This window comes from Hippoglossus stenolepis, chromosome 5 (assembly GCF_022539355.2).
Source record: "Hippoglossus stenolepis isolate QCI-W04-F060 chromosome 5, HSTE1.2, whole genome shotgun sequence".
NCBI classification, from domain to species: domain Eukaryota; kingdom Metazoa; phylum Chordata; class Actinopteri; order Pleuronectiformes; family Pleuronectidae; genus Hippoglossus; species Hippoglossus stenolepis.
In genome coordinates, this window is record NC_061487.1 from 5196310 (window position 1) to 5219183 (window position 22874).

Consider the following 22874-nt stretch of genomic DNA (forward strand, 5'->3'; position numbering starts at 1 on the left):
TAAACAGCTACAGCTACCCCCTTGTCTCTCTTTAAAAAGTGATAATTGTCTACTTCTTCCCAGGTCTTTAAATCCCCCCAGTCCAGCGCTCACCCACACATAATGAGACACTGCTTTTGCCTCAGCAGTCACTCCAAAAACCCAACAATTAATTGTGCCACCGGTTGGAGCCTATTGTTATCTGAAGAATGGTCAGTAATTAGCCACATTGAGCCGATCTCTCCGAGTAAGTGTATGGTTGCTTTGGAGAGCGAGGCGTACTACACTGCTGAAGATATCGAGCTGAACACGGTGCAGTGGATGTGGAGGTAGAGCGCAGGTCTGACATCTCTCAGTAGAATGCAGCAAACACGCGGCTGCAAATACACCACACTGAAACTAACAATCGTTCCAATGTGTTCCAAAGCAGGGGCCAAAAACTCTGGGTTGTCCAACAACAGTAAACGTGATTTGGCATAATTCAGTGTCATCTGGCATGTTGCTGCACAGGCCATTTAAATTCATTTTGGGTCCCGTTCTTGGTAGACACAGTAACTGTTATTAAAACATTCATATTAGAGCTTACATTCAGAAGTCAATAAGTTGATCAACAGAAAGAATAGGCTGTGTCGAAAATCACTCACTAATCACTATATAGTGCACTATATAGTGAGTTCGCCATTTTGTAGTGGTGTGCTAATGTTACGTTTTTTATACCCGATCAAGTGCACTCATTCTTTCCCACAATGCATCAGGAAAAGTAGTGCACAACCATGCAATATGTACAATCATGCATTGCACTCGCAGCGGATAGACGAGAGGAGTGAGAGCAGCAGGAACAGTCTGCTAAATAGGAGAAGTTTGGAAACGCTGCCGGCCTCGTTTTAGTTTGATAACTGCAGGACAGTGTTTTAGCCTGGTTCATTCATTTAGTCAGAAATGGAGATGTTAATGATGACATAGACATTAGCATGACCTTCTTCATAGAAGAAACCAACCAGCGATAGACTCGGCTTCTAGTGTAGAACACAAGATAGAAAGTCAATTACTAGTGTAACTGACCCAGTTGTCTTTGCTAACAGCTGTTGTGCAGCTAAATTCAGAATTTTGAAATGATTCAACTGCTTTCATGTGTGTACACTATATCAACGCGTGTCATTGCTGTGTGAAGACACATGAATTAGTTACGACTGTGAGGAAGCATCATCTTCGACACAGATTGCAATAATCGGTGCTAAGTGTTTAAAATAGTTAATTGTCTCCATTAGCTGTGGATCATAGCCTCCGCTACAACTACTGACTGTGTTGGAAAGTGGGCCGAACACAAACTGGAGGGGTCTGCAGACCGAGAGACTCCCTAAGCACTCTCCTCATAAATTAAAAAGATCTGTTGACCTAAAGATCACGAACATTATTAACAAATGAATCAATAATAAATGATCATTTGTGGCAGCTCAAGTCTTTAATATAAGACCCTTTCAAGTAAAAGCTTTCTCAACTTTGTAGCAAAGAATCTTAAACATGCAAAACTCAAGTAACGTGCTTGGAATAGCAAACATTATGGTGGAAGACATTTTCTAAACTAAACTCAGTTCCAAAACGTGGAAAAGTCCAGACTTTGTTAAATGATGTCCTGCAGCTCCAGACAGTCATTAGAGCAGAGAAACGATCTGTCCTGACAGACTGAGGTTTCCCTCGGCGGGATGGATGGATTTCAGGAGGAGAGAGGGAGAGATAGTGAGAAGAAGAGAGAGAGAAGGCAGGCAGCTGCTTCTCACACTCATAAATTTAAATTGACGCTAACGCTGGAGCTAATGAGTGCAAACAATGAAGATGAATGTTGTAAACATTCCTGGCTCATGTCAAGGTGAACTGATAAAAAAAACGACAGCATGTCATTTAGGCTGCCTCAGAATCACATATGAGTTTAGTGATGTATGTGAATTCTTCCTGCCTGTTGCATCAGTATGACAAAGATCGCCCCGAGACAAAGTCAAAACCAAGAATATGCCAGGGGTGGGTGCAGTTAGTGTGTGAAATTCAGTTGAAAACTAGTGTGGAACTAATTATTTCAATGGAGTTCAGCTAAATTCAGCTTCAACAGTCACAGATGATGCTGCATCAAGTTCTATACTTATTTGGAATACTCATGTCGTCATTATGTCATTCTGCCTCTTATTAGCTATAGTTTTAGCTCTTTGTCTTGTTTTGCCTCTCTCCTTCACTGTGTGCTCACAATACATTATTTTAATGCAGTTAAATTCTCAATGAAGCTTTTCTTTCCACATTTTTTCTGTTTCTGTTCAATCAATGTTGTGTGACAAATCATGTGACTAGACTTATAAGTTAAACTCAAAAGCTATGTATTGATTTTGGCTCTTTATGTGCAAAATGATCAGTCAGATAGAAAGTTTGGAGCAACAAAACATCTTTCTTATGTTGAATGTAAATATGAGTTTCCACTTCCTCCCACTACTAGTGTGCACAGTCGCGACCTGAGGAATGAGCTGCGATAATATGGCCCCACCAATTTGTGCAACTAACCAATCGTGAGTCAGTCTCAGGTGTTAATCATAAAGTTTCACCCTGTTTCTATAGCCTTAAATAACTTATTAAAACTAGGGATGCACCGATATGGAAATTATTGGCCGATACCGATATTTAAAACAACAATCTAGCCGATAGCTGATACCGATACCGATATTTGTTTATTACTTGAATAATATGAAAAACAGAAAAAGTGACAAGTGTAACTTTAGATGCCATGGTGTCGGGGGTAAATGACGTATTCTCCAAGCAAGCCTTTAGCCCCCTCTCTTCTTTTATCTATATGACTGCTTGTGTGGCTGTAGTGGATGGGCAGAGGGGGACATTTAATTATGTGATTGGGAAAATTGGGAAAATTAAAACTCCAGGACAACAGAAGGGGAATACAAAGTATGGGATGCATATTTGATCATTTATATCCTATAAAATATGTCATTTATATCGTTTAAAATCATTTTTCAGTCTGTTTCCTGGCGCGATACGCTCGCACGCCGAAACCATCGGTGAAGGGCGCTGGCGCGGCGCATCGCATTGCAGCCCATGTGAACCGCACAAAGGTTTAACAGGGGGGTGGATGGGAGGCGCCTGGCTTTCCTTGGCGCTGCGCGGCGCTTCAGCGCCCGGTGTAAACCCGGCGTCAGTGTACCATAATCTGGATGCCAGATTGGCAGGCTGCAGAAAACATACCAATGAACATCGGCCAATGTTATCGGTGAAAGTCAAGTTTATTACCGATACGCCGATAGCAGTAAACGAGGCGAATATCGGCCGCTACCGATATACGGCCGATACATCGGTGCACCACTAATTAAAACCAAACTTAATTAAGATAAGACAATCCTTTATTAGTCTCACGGTGGAAATTTACTAGCACTATGATAAGAACTACCAAAATGGCAAAAATGTATTTGGCCCATATGTCCCATCTGCCTACATGGAGAAGGAAGGATTTATGGCCTATACTGCAGCCAGCCAAGTGGCGATCGAGAAGCATTGATATCACTTTGGGGAGCAGTCATGACGTCCATCTTTATATATAGACCATGGTTAAATGGTGTTTACCTTTGTCTTTGTAACAAAATATAGAAAGGTGTGCGTCTCACTCTGTATACAGAGTCTGCAAGTGTCCTGGTCAATAAACTGTCTTTCCCTCTAATAAACTGTCTCAACTTTCGTGAGACAGCTGTCGGGCTGCTTGTCCTCACAGACTGAGAGGAGCTAATTACTCTCTGGAGAACGTCAGTGTTTGTTTCATCACTATGAATTGTGTTTCTCCATTTATTCCCCATGCTGAGTCAGCATGGGGAATAATCCTTCCCCTCAGGAGGACAGATACTTTATTACCAGACAGGAACTTTTAGAATAGTTTAAAATACATGGCACAGCACACACCTCCACCAAGAATCAACAGTCCCTTTGTTCCATCTTTCCACCAAGTTTCGTGGAAATCCGTTCTGTGATTATCGCGTTATTGTGCTGACGGACAAACAAACAGATAGGGGTGAAAATGTATCTACAATCCTGTTGATGAAACAAGTGCTTTGGTTTCTCAACCAATATAGGTGCCTTTGCTTTGAATGAAATATTTTACTTTAAACAGGTTTTATTGAAATTTTGTACAGGCCTTGATGTTACCCTTAGAACGAGTTGTAATTACTTTTTGATCCCCTGACTTTCTATCTTGCGCCATCATCAGATTATTCAGATCATTGTCCAATTTTTTACAAGTTCCTACAAATCAATGCCTTTCCTTAACACAGCAGTTGTTTATTGCTAATTAGTAATTGTTAGCATGAAACAAATGCTAACTGAAGATGCTAATGATGATGTGTTAGCATTGGGGATAGCTCAGAGGTTTAATGCCACAGAACACTTGTTGGTCTGATCAAAAGCTCTGAATCAGAAAAACATTTTCAGGCTTCACAGCAGCAAGCGGGTCAGTCAGTGTTTGAGGCCTGTTTGTGTTTAAGTGAGACGGCCCAAATAATTGTGTAAAAATGTATTTACAATGCAGAAAAGACTACTAAAGTTTATTTTTGCTGTCAGCTGCTGACAGAGAGAGACGACTCTCTTGGTTATTCCCCATCGACTCAACCCACTGTGAAAGAAAACTGAATAAAAGAGCAAAGCAATCTATACTAACTTACAGTTAGCAAAAGTCAGATAATAAGTACTCATACAAGTGGTAATACTTTCAGTTGTTTTAGTTACTCTAATGAAGAACTTGCAAGACTTTTTACAATAAAAAAAACAAAAACAAGATCAGCATGATAAGACAAGAGAAAACCATAGCGGAGGTAAAACAGCTTTAACAACGGGAGTGCATGAAAAAGAGGGCTGCACGATATATCAAAAATATATTGTCATCGCGATATCAACATGCGCAATATACTTATCGCAAAAGACTGCTTGAACTGCGATGAATGGTGTTCCACGTGCACTTAATTTATGCTCTGTATCTCAATATATTTGGCCAATCAGATGGAGCCCTGCTTCCCAAGATAATAAACTAAAGAAGAAGAGAATAGAGAGAGAAAAGAATTGTGAGGAGGCCCAGTCTAATCTCGTGACGCCTCCTCCTGATTAAATTCTATGTGGAAATTTCTATTGATCACATTTGTCATATTCATCATTATGAGCTGTTGATTATATAAATGAATTGCATAGCTTATTTATGATAGTCCCAGAACCTTAGGGAAAAGTAACCGCCCACACACACTGACTCCGCTGCTGTCTTTTTCTCTCTCTCTCTCAGAGTCAGCTGTAATCTCTGACTCGCTACATATTAAATGTTAGTTTGTTTAAAATGACGTTAACTCTTTCTTTAGAGCAGTGCATCTATCAGCTGTCCCACTCGCTCTTGTCCTCTCTCTCTCTCTCTCTCTCTCTCTCTCTCTCTCTCTCTCTCTCTCTCTCTCTCTCTCTCTCACACACACACACACACACACACACACACACACACACACACACACACACACACAGTGTGATCGGACACATGTGTACAACAACAGAATTTGTAAACTTAATCAATGAATGATGAGCTTGAGGAGATGTCGGCGCGGTTGACGCGTTATACGCAGTGTGCAGTGCGAATAATAGAGACACAGAGAGGAGCTGTTAAAAACTGTGACTTTTCACGGTCCACACATGTATGAAAAGAGTCCAAATTAATACTTTAGTGGACTTATTGGAGCTGTGCATGGCTCCCTCGGTGTCTGCCCCAGACTTGGTGGCACTGTGGCCGGGCTGTGCGCCTTCTCCCTCAGGGTCTGGAGCTGTCCGTGCTCCCTGGTTCCATAGCCAGGTGGAGTTTTTTTCAACAAAACCATGTTGTTGGAATGGAAATAATGCATTAAACTTTTTTTCAACTTCTGCATAGACCACTTACTGTATGGGGTCTATTTTAGCAGTGAAACCAAAGCAGAAAGACTTTAACACTGCATACTTAAGCATTTGTTTATATATCGCAAGTCATATCCTCATCGCAATATTCAACAACGTTATTCGCATGTCGCATGTTTTCCTAATATCATGCAGCCCTTCTCTGCACTCAGCAGCCCAGTTGTAGGACATTTGGTGAAATCCTGGAATGTGGGTATCGTTCCAGTTAGTGTGGTCTCTGTCTCCTGGTCTTAACACACTCAAACCTAAATAAGCTACCTTGACCTGAAGTGTTACTATTCTGGTCAAGTTCAGTAATACATTATTTGGCTCTCAACCAAGTGCACTGTAATAACTGTTATGGATTTACTCTGTGCAGGTCACCAATTAATTATTGTTACAGTTTTACCAAACAAGATTATATTCACTTCAACATTATTTCACTAGACTGATCATCAGGCTGTGTCAAATGAATAAGCGCAGAAATCCTAAAGTGACCAAAGCTTTTTCAGGTACTTGGCTGGTAGGTTGCTCAGAATGTCTTGGAGAACCTTTCACAGTTTGTCTGTGGTCTTCTGTCGCTTCATATGATCCCAGACTGACTCCATGTTGAGACCAGTGGTCTGTGAGGGCTAGATCATCTGTTGCAGGACTCCTCGTTCTTCTTTTCTCTGAAGATAGTTCTTTATGACTCTAAATGTGTTGTTCTATACAGCACAATGTATTTGAGACTGATTAGAAGCCTCCTGAAGGGTTTATCTGATGGATACAAATCTAAACATATCACTGATCAATGCAATTCATCCACTTGTTTTATAGTTGTTAGCTTAAAAGTGGGGTAAACAATTCTTGGGAACATATTTATATTTGAAGATGTAGGCAACTCACAGTGATTTCTCCTCCAACATTGAACCTGCTCATAGATGTTCATGCAGGTATCCGCCCCTTGTTATTTTGTTGTCTTCTTTGTGTTTGCTGTAGTCTGTGGTGTTTCAGCACTTTGGATTTGGAGCGCTACTGGGAGAATGATAGTGACGTCCTGTGAGAAAGCTGTGTTAGCATTTCCAGTGGCTAACAGTAGTTGTTATGTTCTGAAACAGTTGTGGCGGTGTATGTTATCAAAGGGTTCCTTTTCAGGTTGTCCTCCTATCTCACGATAGTAGAAGACAGATGAATGATAACATTATCTTGTTTGAGAGGTAACAGGTCATGTTTCCACGTGTTTTATTAAAAATTGCTCCAAGAAAGAGGATTAGCGTACCCATGGCTATACTGTTTATGACCGTTCCCCTTGAAATCTCTTCTGGTTCTGAGACCTCTCTCTTGCTCCCACTAGATTTGAGTTGAGCTGCTGCTCTTTCACATCAAAAGTTAAAAAGTTGAAGTGGTTCAGGCATCTGCTCAAGGTAGTTCTGGGGAATCTTCCTCTGGAGGTTTTCCTGAAAAGGTCCGGCTGGTTGGAGAGCTTGGGCTGGACCAAGAACCCACTGGGGAGCGTCAACTGATCATCTCATTTGGCACGTCAATGCCTCTGGATCCCCTAAGAGGATCTGGGTGGGAGACATCTGTGTAATACCAACTCCAGAAATTCGCCAGAAAATGGATTGATGTTTTATTTTAGCTCAAATATCTTGAATCCCAAACATGTGTTTTTCTAATAATTCAAACAAACTGAAGGTGTGATCCTAACAGCGTAACAGCCGTTCACAAGTGACATACACTCAGTCTGTTCAAACATCACTTCATCCCACACTGTCTGAGGGTGAGACACACTCACATACATATACTTCCATATGTGACTGTGTAACCATAATGCAGCAGCTCATCTCCACAGTCCACTGAGCAGAATTGTGGAGAAAATGTTTCTGAACTGAAGGACCATTAGTGCTGAGCACTTTACATCATCCCCTCAGGGCAGATATGACTTCAACACGTTGACCAGAATCTAAACAGTGGAGTTAAAGCCATTAAAGATGTTCAGAGGACAGTTTGGCATCAGGCCCCTCTTCTTTGTTTACTCAGTGGGCGGGCTGGCTCCTGACTGGCTGGTCGAAACATGTACTGCCTCAAAATGTGTGTTTGTTCTTTGTGGCGGCTCCAGCGCTTCACCGCTGACACCAGGTGAAAGCTGGCATCAGCTGTTTTTTTTAGGCCAAAAAGTCAGCTGCCCACGCCAGGACCAGCTGGCTGTGACACAGAGCAGCAGCAGGGCGGACACATCGGTGTCCTCGGGCTCAGACAGGTCTGAGACAGGACTGGACAGAGTGTCAGCAGAAGGACAGTGGAGTTCATCGATTTTTGGCCGCCGGCAGGTTTCTGTTACTCTGATGAATAATGTGGCCCATGAACAGAATCTGAGTGGGGATGGGTCAGAATTATTTTTAGGAAAAAACAATACGGATGAATCTGTTCTGATATTTATTTCAGACTCTGCAAATTGAAGAAAGGAGATGAGGGGTAAAAACAAAACATTTTAATCAGGTGTAGAGCAGCAGTAAAGGAAGCATGAATCATCTTTTACAAATTCATATTTTTTATCCAAAGTTTCTTTAAACCAATTTTTTTAAACATCAAGAATATTATAATTTGATGGAATGATACAGCCAATCAAATTATGGAGACTTGAATATATTACTCATTGATGATACTTGAACTGTTGTAAAGTGCGGTTCCATTTCTCTGTGTGTGTGTGTGTGTGTGTGTGTGTGTGTGTCACCGCTGAGTTAACAGACTTATATGATCTCCCTCAGTTCACCGTGAGTCGCTTCAGAAGAAAAATAAAACAAACAGGCGTTTGTTTTTCTTCTCTGATGCTGAAGGAGGATCAGCTTCTTTCTCATCACACACTGAACTTCAGTTCACCTTGTTCTCTCCTCTGAACATCAACAGACACTGTCAGAGACATGTGACCTGGGTTACCATCAGGAGTGTGTTGTTCTCTCCAATGAGTTTCGTATCAGGCTCCTGAGGAATTGATTTATATTTCCATCAGACTTTCCTGTCTCAATCAGGCCAGTTTCCACTGTTTGATTTGAAAAACCTCCTAATGTCCTGATCACATGAAGCATATGTTTCCTCACAGAGGTTTTCATGACAGATTGAGAGAAATTGAGACTGAGAACCTGCATTTTTTATTGCTACAACTTATTTCAATAATTCATTGTTGTAAAGTTTCTGCAAACCACTTGTCTGTCAAACGACTTTGATCTATTCACTAATTGTTGCACTTTTTTAATCAGGGTCAACTACTCATTGTCGATCACATAATCTTGCAGCTTTATTTTATGTGCCTCTGTGGCTCAGGTTGTCCACTACTCGGGAGGTCCGTGTGAATGGGATGTGTGCATGGGTGGATGAGAGCTGTAACACTTTGAGTGGTTGTGAAAACTAGAAATGCTGCATTCATACATACATGCCATTTAATCCAACAGCTGATTATAGAGCTATACTGTATGTCTTGCACACAGCCATAATGCTGCATCTTGAGTCTTTTCCACTTGTCAGTGGGCTAGGTTGCATTCACTTGGCATAATGAAGTTAAAACTTATTGCAAAATGAAATGAATAATGCGGCAGGTGAGGGCGCATGTATGGGGGGTGGGGGGTATCCTTGCAAAAAGGCATATTTTAAGCTTACATGTACGAGAGCATGTCTTTATTATTCAGTTTTCCACAATGAATAATTTACAAGATATATTCATATTGCTCAGAGCGGTAGGGTGGCGGGGGTCGAGGCCTCAACAACTTTTCCAAGTGTCCAATGTGAATCATGTTTTAAGAATAACCTTTTTTAAAGAAAATCATTGGGACATTAAAAGCGTAAATGTCATATCGAATAATTTGAGGTATAATTAATTAAACAGCAAACTGCCTGTATGTTGAGTAATTGTACTTCTGTTTGGTCCATTTTGAGCAGAGCAGTGAGTCATTGTGACTTCATCCTGATTTCAGGATCGCTGCAAGAGAGAAAGATTAAGAGAAACGGAGCAGCAACAACAGGAATCATGTAGGATTTTTGCCCCAAGGCCGAAGCTGTTTGTTGTCCCGGAAAGAGCGCGATGACAGTAAATAGAGCCTTTACTTTAAATAAGAAAATCTGAGCACTGAGTGAAGGACGATGGACGTTTGCTGTCACCTCAGATGGATTTCTTCTTTCATCGTTTAGTCAGGCAGAAAGCTTGAGGCTGTCGCGTGATGACGAGCATCAATCACTTGCCAAAGAAAACACCAGAGATGACAAAAAGCGAACGTGTCCTCGAATGTAAAGATACACACACACACACACACACACACACACACACACACACACACACACACACACACACACACACACACACACACAGAGAGAGAGACAGGTGGGGCAAATGATAGCTGCTACTCAGTTAGAGGGAGCAAAGTGTTTCCATCCCAATTATTGTCTTAATAGAAATACACGGCCATCACACAGTCTCTATCAGGTGCTTATGATAATTTTGCTGTTTTCAGCAACTGAGGAAATCTGTGTAAAGATAACACATTTTTGGAACTTTGAGTTCGTTTAGTCCAACCTGTCGACAGGCTGGAGAAGACAGACAGACAGACAGACAGACAGACAGACAGACAGACAGACAGGTCAGTTATAGACAGGGAGACGGATAAACAGACAGACAGAGAGAGAAGTTCTCGACAGGAAGACAGATAAACAGACAGACAGACAGGTCAGTAAAAGACAGAGATGCAGACAGGTCAGTTATAGACAGGGAGAAAGACAGGTCAGTATTTTCAGACAGAGAAATAGGTCAGTTGGAGACAGACAGACAGAGAGACAGAATGGTCAGTAATATACAGACAGAAATAGGTCATTTGGAGACAGACACACAGTCAGAGACAAACAGACAGAGAGGAGCTGACCTTTACGGTGCCAATGTCTGAGTCAACAGTCAAACTTTTTACAGTGTTAAACCGTTTTCAGACATGACCTGTGGGTAAAATCAGAAGAATTGGCTACAGAGTTTAACCAGTTTGCCTTTGACACATTTGCAACTAATCCTCCACATTATTAATGCGAGAGGTGGAGATCACGTGTTTTTTTTGACAACACATAGACGGCTTTTATCATCACAAACTCTTCAGACATCTTCGTCGGTGTCTACTACGTGTGTGACACTGCTTTTTCACCAGGAGATATTTGTTTTCTTTTCCTTTTTCCTTTTTTTGCGTATGTAGCGTGTTTGAAGTGTCATCAACCCCCCCACTCATTCGTGTGATCCCCTGCTGTGTTCTCACATCGACTTCTCCTAGAGCTCTACCGACTTTATACTAGGAGGCCAGGCAGAGAAAGTCTGCAGAGACTGCGGAGAGTCTCACTCGGACATTTCACACATGTAACTCCTCCAGAGAAAATACAGTTCCGTGCACGCCTGAAAGCAGCTTTAGTGACTTATTTATGGAAACCAAAGCTCTTTGAATTTCCTTGTTGTTTAATGGGGATATACAAATACCCTATTTAAACTTGCATTAACACTCATCTTCAACAAAGTGCAAGGTCTCATCAGGTAGAACTAATTCTTTTTTTTTTGTGTCCAAAAATAAAAAAAGGCCACAGTCCGTTGGAACGTCCTATTAGACAATATTTCCTATTACTTTTCCAAGCTCCTCCCAAAAGGATCTTATTTAACAGAATTTAACTCTGTACATGTTGTGCATAAATCTGAGATATTGTTATCACATTGATTTCATTTAACTGGAGTGACGTATGTTCTCATAAGCATTTACCATTTTTTTGTAGGTTTGCTTGTAAAGCAAGAGGATCGTCTCATTGATGATGCCTTTGAGTAATCATTGATTTTGATGTTGTTTTCAACCGTGATGGAGGTTAAAATTAAATCCTTGAATACAACGAGACAGTAGATTGATTATAGATTATAGATCCGTTCAGATGTTCTCAGCATCTACCCTTGTACCACGTGAGCGGTAATAAATAATGAAATCAACCACCACATGCCCTCACCACTACCTCCGTGTTTTCTTTTTTGAGCTGGTGATTGCACCGCTGTGAGGCTGGAGATATGAGTGTGTGGCGAGCTGATCAGCAGGGTTTCCAATTAGGCTGCTAATTAAAATTGCTGCTCCTCCAGTGGTGGCGGCGACTCCTTCAGAAGCCACCAGCAGGGCTCAATTTAGATCTGTCTCTGAGAGTATCGCAATTTATCCAAAAGCACATTTGAAACTCTGTGAGACTACAGCGAGACGCTCATTTCACAAACCACATCAGTTATTATTGTGATTATTATCATTACCGTTGTAATTTCATGTCACTTTTCTTCCCCACAAATCTCGCTTGTTAAAGGACTGTAGCGGCGTTTTTCATGTTTTACTCAATTTACTTAATAAGAATCACTGATTGTAATTCACATCCTCGTTGACCACTTTCCAAATCATACCAATCATCTAATTTTCAGACTGAAGAGAAAATTATGCTCATATAGTTTTAGCTACTTGACATTCTCACCCTCACAAAACCCCTCAGATATTTGAACCCCTGAACTTTGCTCAGTAGCTCAACGTGAAGGGCACCTCCACCTCCGACTCAGGGCGGCCAGCTCTCTGGCCACAGCCTGGAGGTCAGCCATCCAAAACCAAATCATCTGCAAAGAAAACAACATCTCTGTCCTGCATGTTGCGTCTAAAAGCTCCTGAGGTCTGGTTAACAACAGGAAAAGTTCAACTGTGGACGTAAACAGGTGAAATGAGTTTCATCCAAAATAACTGCAAATTGTAACCAAATGTCCAGAACATATAAAAAGGAAAATGCTATGTATTGAGCCTTTCCATTCATTGCTGTGAATATAAGGAGATGGGGCATCACTTGTAGACAGTTGGTGCTAATCTATAGTTGGAGGCCATTAAGCTAGGAGCACAGAGATGAAGATGATGATCATTTTAATCTCTATATTTCTTTTCATTTGTTTCTTTTTCATTATTTGTACATTTTCCATACATTTTTCCATGTGTTGTGTATGTAGTACTGAAAGAACATGGAAGGGATGGGCCAAATTGACATGACACAAAAGATATATGCATGTTTGTGTCATGTGGTTCTTTTGAAGAAAAGAATGAGTTTAAATATGAACTTGATAACTATTGCAATCCCTGAACCTAACTTTCATTAGTCACTGAAGTTAATCAGCAGAATGTAGTGATGGAGGACATGGTCAAAAATTAAGTCGGTAACGATAATTAGCGCAATAACTGTCACATTATTATTTCTCTTAAGTTTAAAGAATGAATTTAGCTCCCAATTGAAGTTATTAAACTCCTCTGTATGAGCAGAGTAACTATGATATTTATGTTGTAGTTATTGTATTATTGCCCAGCTTTATCAGTTCAGCACCAGATCTTATTTCGCTGCACTTTATATGTTAGTCAGATGAACTGCAGCTCATTTACATCTGCGTCTGACGTTAACATGTGCGACAGATATGATCAGACCACGTCACTAACTTTGTGTGAAGCAGCTCAGAGTTTTATCATATTGACTAAAGTTGGAGGTTCTGTGGGGGTTCTGCAGGCATGTCCGATTGGGTGCAGCCCCTGGTAAAAGGCTGGATTACTTATGAGAATGTGCGGGTTCACTCCACATGCTCTGATCACACATACACAACCCTGTGATCTGCTTCTGAAACGCCATTACTGCAACACGACTGCCATTAAATCAGATAAAACATGGTGAAAACATTGGTATGGTCCTTTAAATACTGAAACACGGTGTGTAAATATGAGGAGCCGATGTGTCCTTAATGGAGCAGCAGCTGCTTGAGCATCAATAAGTGATGCTGCTGTTTATTCAGCTCACAATGCATCATTAATGCTAATGGAGGGTCCTTGTCATATTCTCATGCATCTGCAGCTAGTTCTGCCTTTACGGTACTCTAACTGGTGTGTGTGTGTGTCTGTGTGTGTGTGTGTGTGTGTGTGTGTGTGTGTGTGTGTGTGTGTGTGTGTGTGTGTGTGTGTGTGTGACTCACACCTCCATTAATCACATATTTCTGATGCGATCAGTCTCCATTGTCACATCAAAACCTCATATCTGACTCAAGGTGCAGGGTTTGGATTAAGAGCAGTAGAGTTATGCACCTATGTTTTTTCTTTTTTTCTTCTTTTCCACACAGTCTATTGTTGTCATCACTTCTCTGAAAATAGGATCTTTGACTTTTGTTTAAACTGTAAAGTTGGTCTCAGAGTTTCCTAAAGGGAGTTTTCCTCCTCCCTCCAGGTTTGAAGCATAACGTGTGTGGAATTCTTCTTCAAATGTAAAGTGGGTAATGTCTTCAGAGTTTTTGAAAAGTTAACATTTTGGACAGCCCCATCCCCCAATTTTCCATAAGTCTCCTCAACTCACAGAAAACATTCAAATTGTCTTCAGTTTAAAAAGTCAGTAAAGCGTCAGAAGCTCAGGTGTGTTTGTGTTCAGCTCTGGTGAAAATAAACTTCAGCCCCTGTGTGATGTGTTAAACCTGCAGCGCTCTGATAGTGTCGGCTCTCAGACAGGTTTGTATTTACAGTACAGGCCTTTAATTTGCTGCCTGTCGCTGAGCAAGCCAGGCCGAGTGACATTTGTATTGCTGTCAGGCCCGATGCCATCCGTCTTCCTCCCTCCTCATCCTCCTCTGTGAATCCTGATGAGGCATTCGGCGGCATTCGGCGGCACACGGCCCAACACCTCAGCCTCTGACTGAAGTGAAATCAATCAGCCCTTCAATCCTTCTATAAAGGACCATTATCCATCCCCACCGGGCCTGTCGGCCCTTCTGCTGCAGGATCTATGCCCTGATCCGCCTCCTAAACTCACACAGCACAGCTCGCTAACTCGACTCTGACAAGAAACTGAACAACAGGAAGCAGAGTAAGGTCAGGATTTAAGGTTCACACTCGATGGGTTTAAATCTCAACAGATATACTGTGAGACATGTAACAGTCCAGCTGTTTTCTATCGTCCGTTCCCTACTTAGTCTCCTGTCTAAGGCTTTATAGAATTAGAAAAGAGTAAGATAAGATAGAAACCCATCCTCCTGGGACAAGCGTAGCATCGCTGCAACATAAGCACATGTTCAACAAAACAACTTTTGAAACATTTATAATGGTGCTGTAAATGGTGAATCGTGTGATTCTCCGCGTTCCAAAGGCAACTTAGAAAGTGACTTCATGAAACCAAGAGCAGATTTACCATGTGTGCAAATGTGATAAAAGAACAGAAGCCTGCTGGTTCACTGAAGTGGAAATTTCCCAGCACTTAGCCCCATGTTGGTATTCATGTGTGGGTGTATTCCTAGGCCTGTTGAGGTGGAACTGCAACTGTCGGTGGTATAACCCAAAGTCTCTATGTCAAGGTTTTTCTTTGTCTCTGTAGGCTTCTTAGGGTTAAAGAAGGCTACACACTGTACCAATATTTATACTATTCCAATAGTTTGAAACTAACATTTACCCCCTGTGTGTCTCCACAGATTCCTCAGATTAGCTACGCTTCAACAGCTCCAGAGCTCAGCGACAACACCCGCTACGACTTCTTCGTCCGCGTGGTCCCTCCAGACTCCTACCAGGCTCAGGCCATGCTGGACATCGTGACAGCGATGGGCTGGAACTACGTGTCCACGCTCGCCTCCGAGGGAAACTATGGCGAGAGCGGCGTAGAGGCCTTCGTCCAGATCTCCAGGGATTCAGGTAGGAAACCTTGAGGTATTTTTGACTGGAGCCTATAGTTTGCTTGACTGCTGGGCTTTTCACACTGCTGGTTGTTAAACTAGTGGTACGATTCTGCTCGGTGCGTTTTGAGCAGGATGAGAAGGCGTTTCACTGACCCAAGATGTAATTACTCAAGAAGCTGATTCTTCACCTCAACTGGTCACTGTGAAGTAATCACACCAACGTTCGCTCTTAGACAAGCTCCTACAATAATTATAATATAATTATATATAATTATAATAATTTGATTTTGAGAGACATGTTGAAATTCATTACTTTCTACGTATGTTGGAGGTCACTGTGTGTGTGTGTTGTGTGTTTTGTGGATGAATCAGAGGTTGTGATTGGCAGCTGCAGACCCTCCCATTTTCTCTCAGACTACTCGCATGATGATGCATGAAGAAATGATGACAAAAAACAAACAAACTGTAAAACTCATTGAAGTTGAGAATGCAGGCTGTCACTTCCCATATTTCCTGAACAATATCCAGTGGTTTTGGTACAAATAACTATCAAAGCGCAGGATGAGGGGATCAAATTGATGAGGAGAAAAATGTCACATGAAGTGAATAATCTCTTTCATTTCACAACACTTGCTACATTCCCTCTACAACTGTGGCATATTGGGCAGTGACGTGTCAATTGTTGATGTGGATACAACTGTGGCTGATTCTCCGTCTGCAGCTGTTGGCATAGGAGATACTGTAGACAAGTGGGAGGGGTGTGGGTGGCACCGGCTGAGGTAGCGATACATGCTAACATGTGTTCTGTGTAATCAGTTGTGTTTGTGGTATTACTTGTGAGCTTCACACTGACCTCTCACAAATCAAGTAAAACCTTTTTTAAGTGGGTTTTGTCAGTTGCACTCTGAAAACATATTTTTGGGAAATCTAGATATACAAATAATACACAACGTTTTGCTGAATCTCTGTATCTGTATTTGTTTCTGTACTGTTTTTGAATATCTTCAGATTAGTTAAAGGTTTGTTCTGTAATTTAATGGTGTTTGGCAACTTTTGGTGCCAGACATTTTACAGTTTTTTACTTTTCTTTTACCATAAATACTTTAAATTCAGTGCAAATTTAGATGCATATCAAAACTAAAAGTGCTCTTATTTCATATTTCTTTCGTTAAAAACCTATAATTGTCAACAGCAACCGTAAATTCAGACAGACTGGGATCTACCTGTAATTTGCTTTCACAATGATGAGTTGTTTCCTATAGAGACAAAATAATACCATAGACTGTATATGAAGATAGACGACAGCTGTCCACTTCCTCCCACTATCCAGAAATGAGCTATCACAGCTACAGCAGCAGTTTCTTAACCCACAGTGGAGCCAACTAACTAGCTCCTGCTAATTATCTCAGTATGTACTAACCATGACCATTACATACAGTAATAACCCTTGCATATTTTATTGTTGTGCATTTAGAGAGCAGAATATTTGAATTTCAGATTACTTTCAGTAACACAGATTGTAGCCGGATGTATCACTGTATTGATTATAGAGCTAATGAGAATCGTGTTGCAGCTCATGTTTATCCTTCCAAACAACTCTCCTTAATTACTTTATTGTAACAGACACCAGGGGGGAGTAGGTAAGGCTAGATGGCTCCCTTGCCTGAATTTGGTGATGGGGGTATGCGGAGGTGAGGGGACTGGGAGAGCACCTTCACCTGTACCAGAGGATCAATTAGCGCAGGTAAGAGCTGTTGGCTGATTGATCCTCAGGTTTACAAGGCAGCGGCTGAGCTGCCTCAGAGGAACAGTCACGGAGAGAATCACGCGGAGAGAAACAAGCAGGCCTGAGAATGCTGAGAGACACTCAAGACAAAGACACACACGGGAGGACAGACAGGACAGAAACCAGAAAGGACTGAGCTGCAAAGCTAGACCCCTTAAGTTAGATAATTTATGTCTGCTAACGTGTGTGTGAAAGGAACAATAAAAGTATGCTGAAAAGCAACACCTTGTCTCTGGCGTGTGGAGGAGCCCTGTGGAATGGTCAACTAGCACAATACATAATATAAATATAACATGTTAAAGGTTTAGTGTGTAGGATTAATTGACATCAAGTGGTGAAAGTGCATGAATTTGACTTAGTTAATATCTCAGTTGAATAAATTGTAAGCTGCACTTACATATATACATATATATAGTTCACATGCTGGGTTGTTCTATTTAATGGCTTACATTTATATACCATGCTGCTAATTATATAACGTATTTATATTAAAGAAGGGAAAACAGCTCAGCTTGCTGACTAGTCTACATATGTAGCAGCGATGCGTGTAAATCTACTGTAATCCAGTAAACAAGTAAACAGCGATGGAGGCAAATAAAAGAAGCAGATAAACCAAGCAGACGGATGACCAGTGTTTACTGTTAGGAAGCAGGTGTGAGAGAAAACTGCAGCAGATGAACACCTCGTTCCTTCTGGTTGTGTGTAGAGTGGTTCTGTGTGCTGTTGTCCAACTGCAGCACATAAACAGTTTCTTCATGCACAGGTGACACTAACTCAAACTTCATCCTGGTCCTTTACTCATCTTTTCTCATCACACTATGAAGTCCTCCTCCTGACAGTTGGTCACCTCTTAAGGGCTGAGATGCTTCGACAATTTTATTTTCACCTGGGTCGTAAATGTAAGAAGTTCTTAGATAGACCATACTTCTAAGAATTCTCTTAGACTTGCGTCACCAGGAGCAGTGCTTTGTACCAGGAAGCTGTAACACAGACAGATTTAGCTGGGCGTGTGACACTGGTGTAATCGGTTTGAAAACGGCGGCAGCGATAATCATGAAGAATGGCTGCGATCGCGGAGTTTAAAAGATTCAGATTAATAACGAGACGCTGTGCAGAAAGCAGCTGTGGTTCCTGTTGGATCAGTGAGTCTTCATGACTGATGCTGCTCCACGCGTCTCTGCAAACGCACACACACACACACACACACACACACACACACACACACACACACACACACACACACACACACACACACACACACACAAACTTCATTAGCAGATTGGATTTCATATTTATATCAATGGGAGTTGCATGTGAAGCTGCTGCAGGATTCCCAACACATGGAACAGACATGATAAGGGAAGATGTGTTGATTAGAGCTGATAACTAATTAGCTTCCATATTTCATTCTGGTGTTAAAAGCCTCATTGTGTATAATTAGCTGTAAATCTATTTCCTGTCACGGCTATTTAAGTGGTTTAGGGAAAGAAGGGAATAGAAGACAGGAGAGATGGAAGGATTAGTTGAAAGGAGATCAGGAGGAAAATCTACAAGGAGAATGTAGAGGAGAAAAAGACGTGCAGAAAAACAGATAAGGCAGGAGAGGAAAAGATGAGGTAGATGGAGCTGGAAGAGTGAGATGTAGAGTAGGATGCTTACAGTAAGTGTAAGATAGGAGGCATAAAAGACAGTGAAGGAAAACAAGGCAGAGTGGTAAAGGGAGACGGAGGAAGGATGAAATATAAGAGAAAAGGAAGGAAATGAGGCAATGATGATACTGGATTTGGTATTGAGGAAAGAAGGAGGTGAAGAAAGAAAGGAGGAGGTGAAGAGGGAAGGAGGAGATGGAGAAGGGAATAAGGTAAAGACAGGGGGTGGAGAATAGCTGTTGGAAGAGGAAAGAAGGGGGTAGTGAAAGATGAAGAGGAGGAGATGGGAATGAGATATAGGAGGAAAGGAGATGGAGAAGGAAGTAAGAGTAGAGTTGAAAAGGGAAGGACAGGGTAGAAGGGGAGGAAGAGGGCTGAAGGAGAGATGGACAGACATGCTGGAGAAAGCATTGAAAAGAAAAGGAGAAGGTGGCGGAGGGTGAAAGAAGGATCTCCTCCCCGACCTGATGATCCAGCTGCTGAGACGTGAACAGATGTTACTGATGTGTGTAACCCGAGATCTACTGAGACCTGCACTAATGGCTGCAGCATAACACCGGATCACTGCCGCCGATGCCCCGTGAATCCTCTCCATGGCAACGGCTGCTGCGGCGAGCGGCTTCATAGACGAATCGTTCGAAACACTGTGATCTCTCTGCCATGCGGCGGGTCGAGGCTTGAGTTAAGCTGAGGAAGGGGCAGAGCTCTATAGGACAATTTACAGGTGGAGGTCACCTCTTCCCAATCTGTGATGTCATAGTTGGTTCTCTGGGCTGCTGGGAAGTAGCTCCACTCAAAGCTGCAGCAGTGTGTGTGTGTGTGTGTGTGTGTGTGTGTGTGTGTGTGTGTGTGTGTGTGTGTAAGGACGCTGTTGTCCAGTGTTGCCACATGTTCGATAATTATCGTATTTGCCCTCTGTACTATCAATAATGCAAAAAGTTCCATTATGTATAATAATTTGATAATTTTTTTACACTTAGTATTATCAGTTGTAATCTGGGTGGTAAAGTATGGATCACGTCTGTGTTTACGCATCTCTTCTCAGATGACGTGTTTCCAGACAATCATGTTGATGAACGTGACTTGCGAGCACGACGACAGCGCTCAGCTCAGTTTGTTCCTGCAGTGGGGGACAGCACATTTTGGAGCAGGGTTTCCAAACAAGTGCTTTTCTGAATCTCGACACAGATAATTTTCCTCAAAATACGATAATTTTACGCTTCTGGTACGACGCTTCAACATTTCCCATCTGGCAACGCTGCTGTTGACTTAGAATTCTTTTTAAGGGACATTCTGCACACAACGTCCAGCACACAAACACTAAAAAGTGACAGTATATTGTAGAACTGTTTAGGACTGAGTAGGACTCACCAATGACAAGGAATAATTCTGAAGTAGCTCCAGAGCATTAACAGAGGACAAGAGAATACAACGTTACAAACAGGCAGATTTAGAACAGGCACTAAAGTGTCTTCAAAGTCTCTTGTCTTATCCTCACTTATTAGTTCCTCCCATGTAAGGAAGAGAAAAATGATGACCGTTCTTATGATCAGTCATCGAAGCAATGTCCGTTTCTGATGACACAGCTAATGTGTTGTCCTGTCCAAACTATAACTGCTGCAAGAGCAGTGCAGTGGCCTGTGTCCGAGTCAGGATGTTCAGAGTCAGCACTTCTGGTTTGGCCATAATACATCAGGAGCTTGTAGTTGTTTGGTCAATGCTTTTAAAAAAAAAACCTATTTGTTATTTGTAGCCCACAACTCCTTGAGGAATCTTTCTCTCCCCTGCACATGTAGTTTCAGTGCACATGTCTTTCTTTTTACCTAAAACTTTTGTTTTCATGTCTTTGTCTGGAATTGGACAACAGTCAGAGGAAGTAAACGTTTGTGTCTTGATTATGGCTCCTGCCTCACCGCAGAGTGTCTCCCTGCTGTCAGCCAGACACAACAGCTATCAGAGCAGCCAATAAAAACAAGCCATGGTGCCCTCTGATTCCATCACCCATCTCTACTTCCATCAGCTAGGTTTTTAAGACAACACGAGTTTTGTCAAGTTACAGCCCACCACACTTTTACTCCTGCACTGCTCTGTGAGTGAAACGTTACATGACAAAAGTGAATCATGTCATATCCAGGCTATTATAAGAATGAATTTGAATTTGCATTGATTATTTAAGAGCTTATACGTTCTAAGGGCTCTGGATAGACAATCTATAATATTCATCTATTTATATAATATGCAATTTAGCTACAATTCTTATTAATATACACAATAGATATAGATTCAACTGTGTCTGATCCTGACAGTGTGAGTTACTGTTATTGTGCCTCAACTCCCCCGTCCAACAATGTAACCTGCAGGTATAGAAAGATGGTGTACTGAAATATAAAAACGTTTTTATAACTTATTTTTCACACATATCTGCAAAACTGCATCAAATCAAAGAAGCTCATATGGAATTTTAAAGGGGACATAGCATGCAAATTCCACTTTGTTAGTGCTTCTACAGGTTAATGTGGGTATCTGGCATGTCTACCAACCCAAAAACTCTGGGGAAAAACACTCGCGCGTTTTGTTATAGTTCCTCTAAGTCAGAAACGTCATGCTTGAGCGACTCGATTGCGCTTCCTGGGTTTTGTGTCGTAACAAGGAACTGGAAGTCTCCCTACATGGCCTTGGCAGAGTCCCAGACCTACAGTCAGCTTTCCTTGTGGTTTTCACCATGATGGGCCAGGTGGGCTGCCTTGGTGCCTCTCTCCACCAGGCTGAGCTGTCCTGGGTTGTTCTGTGCTGGCTCACCGGGCCGACGACAGCACAGTTTCCCAGGGAGGAGAGTGTGAGCTCACTAGCAGGGCGAAGCAGCAATACATTTAAGGAGCATTTACATCATATCACTGGAAAATGAGTCATTTTTTTCCTGGAAGCTCCTCGTCTGAGCTGTCCCCCCCTTTCACACTTAACTAACATTCTGCCGGAAAAATCCAAATGCCTCAATGATCAGTTCCTCAGCTTGATAATCCTTTGAATCATGGATTAAATGTGTTTTCTTGCCCATTCGCCTTTGAAGTGTTTGAACTCGACCTGAACTCCAGAGAGCCTTGACCTCCTGCGTGCTCAGCTGAGTCACTGTCACCGCCTCACAGACCACTAACACAGTCGTCTGGTTTTCAATGTTTATTAAGAGTTATTTCCAGTAAATAGACAGGATTCAGATGAAGATGACCTGCGGCTCCATCACTGTAAATATTCTCCACTCCAGCATGTGTGATGGCCTTCGTTTGAGTCCATGTGAGCTCTCATCCTCGGGCCCTGCATGGGCCCCTTTTTGTGTCCATAAGGCCTGAACTGTGCCAAACGGGTCCACGACTTTGAGCGGTGAAACTCTTGCTGTGGACAAATATATATTTTTGGGATCAGTTAATCTGCTGGTAATTTATCCAGATTCAGAGAAAATTAACACATGAGAACTCTAGACTAGAGAAGTTTTTAGAAAATTAATTCAGGTGAAAAGAACCAAGTTAATTTATTTTCCAAAGTTACAGAAATAATAATTACTTACATTTTCCAGAATGGAAGGTGAAACTTTTGTCATAAACGCTCGAACACCACTGTGTCAGCCAGTCTGTCTTTGGACTGCTATTGCATCACAATACAGGTTTTGTAGTTAAGATCATAATTTGAGGGCTTGTTTGGAGTTGAGTGTGCACACATGAGTTCTGATTACTTCTGTAATAAAATACTAATTACTATTGAGTACTCATGAGTTGGAATGCTGACATATTGACGAGCATCGCAGCTTCAACAAAACTGGTGGAAGTTCACTTTATTTATTTATTGAGCTGAAATGTAG

The 22874-nt window shown here is 41.7% G+C and overlaps 1 protein-coding gene across 2 annotated transcripts in view; it reads left to right on the plus strand.

Moving 5' to 3' along the window:
• LOC118110256 (metabotropic glutamate receptor 8) overlaps nt 1–22874 on the plus strand; it is a 138320-nt gene that overhangs the window by 36845 nt on the left and 78601 nt on the right. For both annotated transcript variants that reach the window (XM_035157970.2, XM_035157971.2), the window contains exon 3: nt 15389–15605. In XM_035157970.2, the coding sequence (XP_035013861.1) occupies nt 15389–15605 (217 nt within the window). The remainder of the gene's footprint in view (nt 1–15388; nt 15606–22874) is intronic.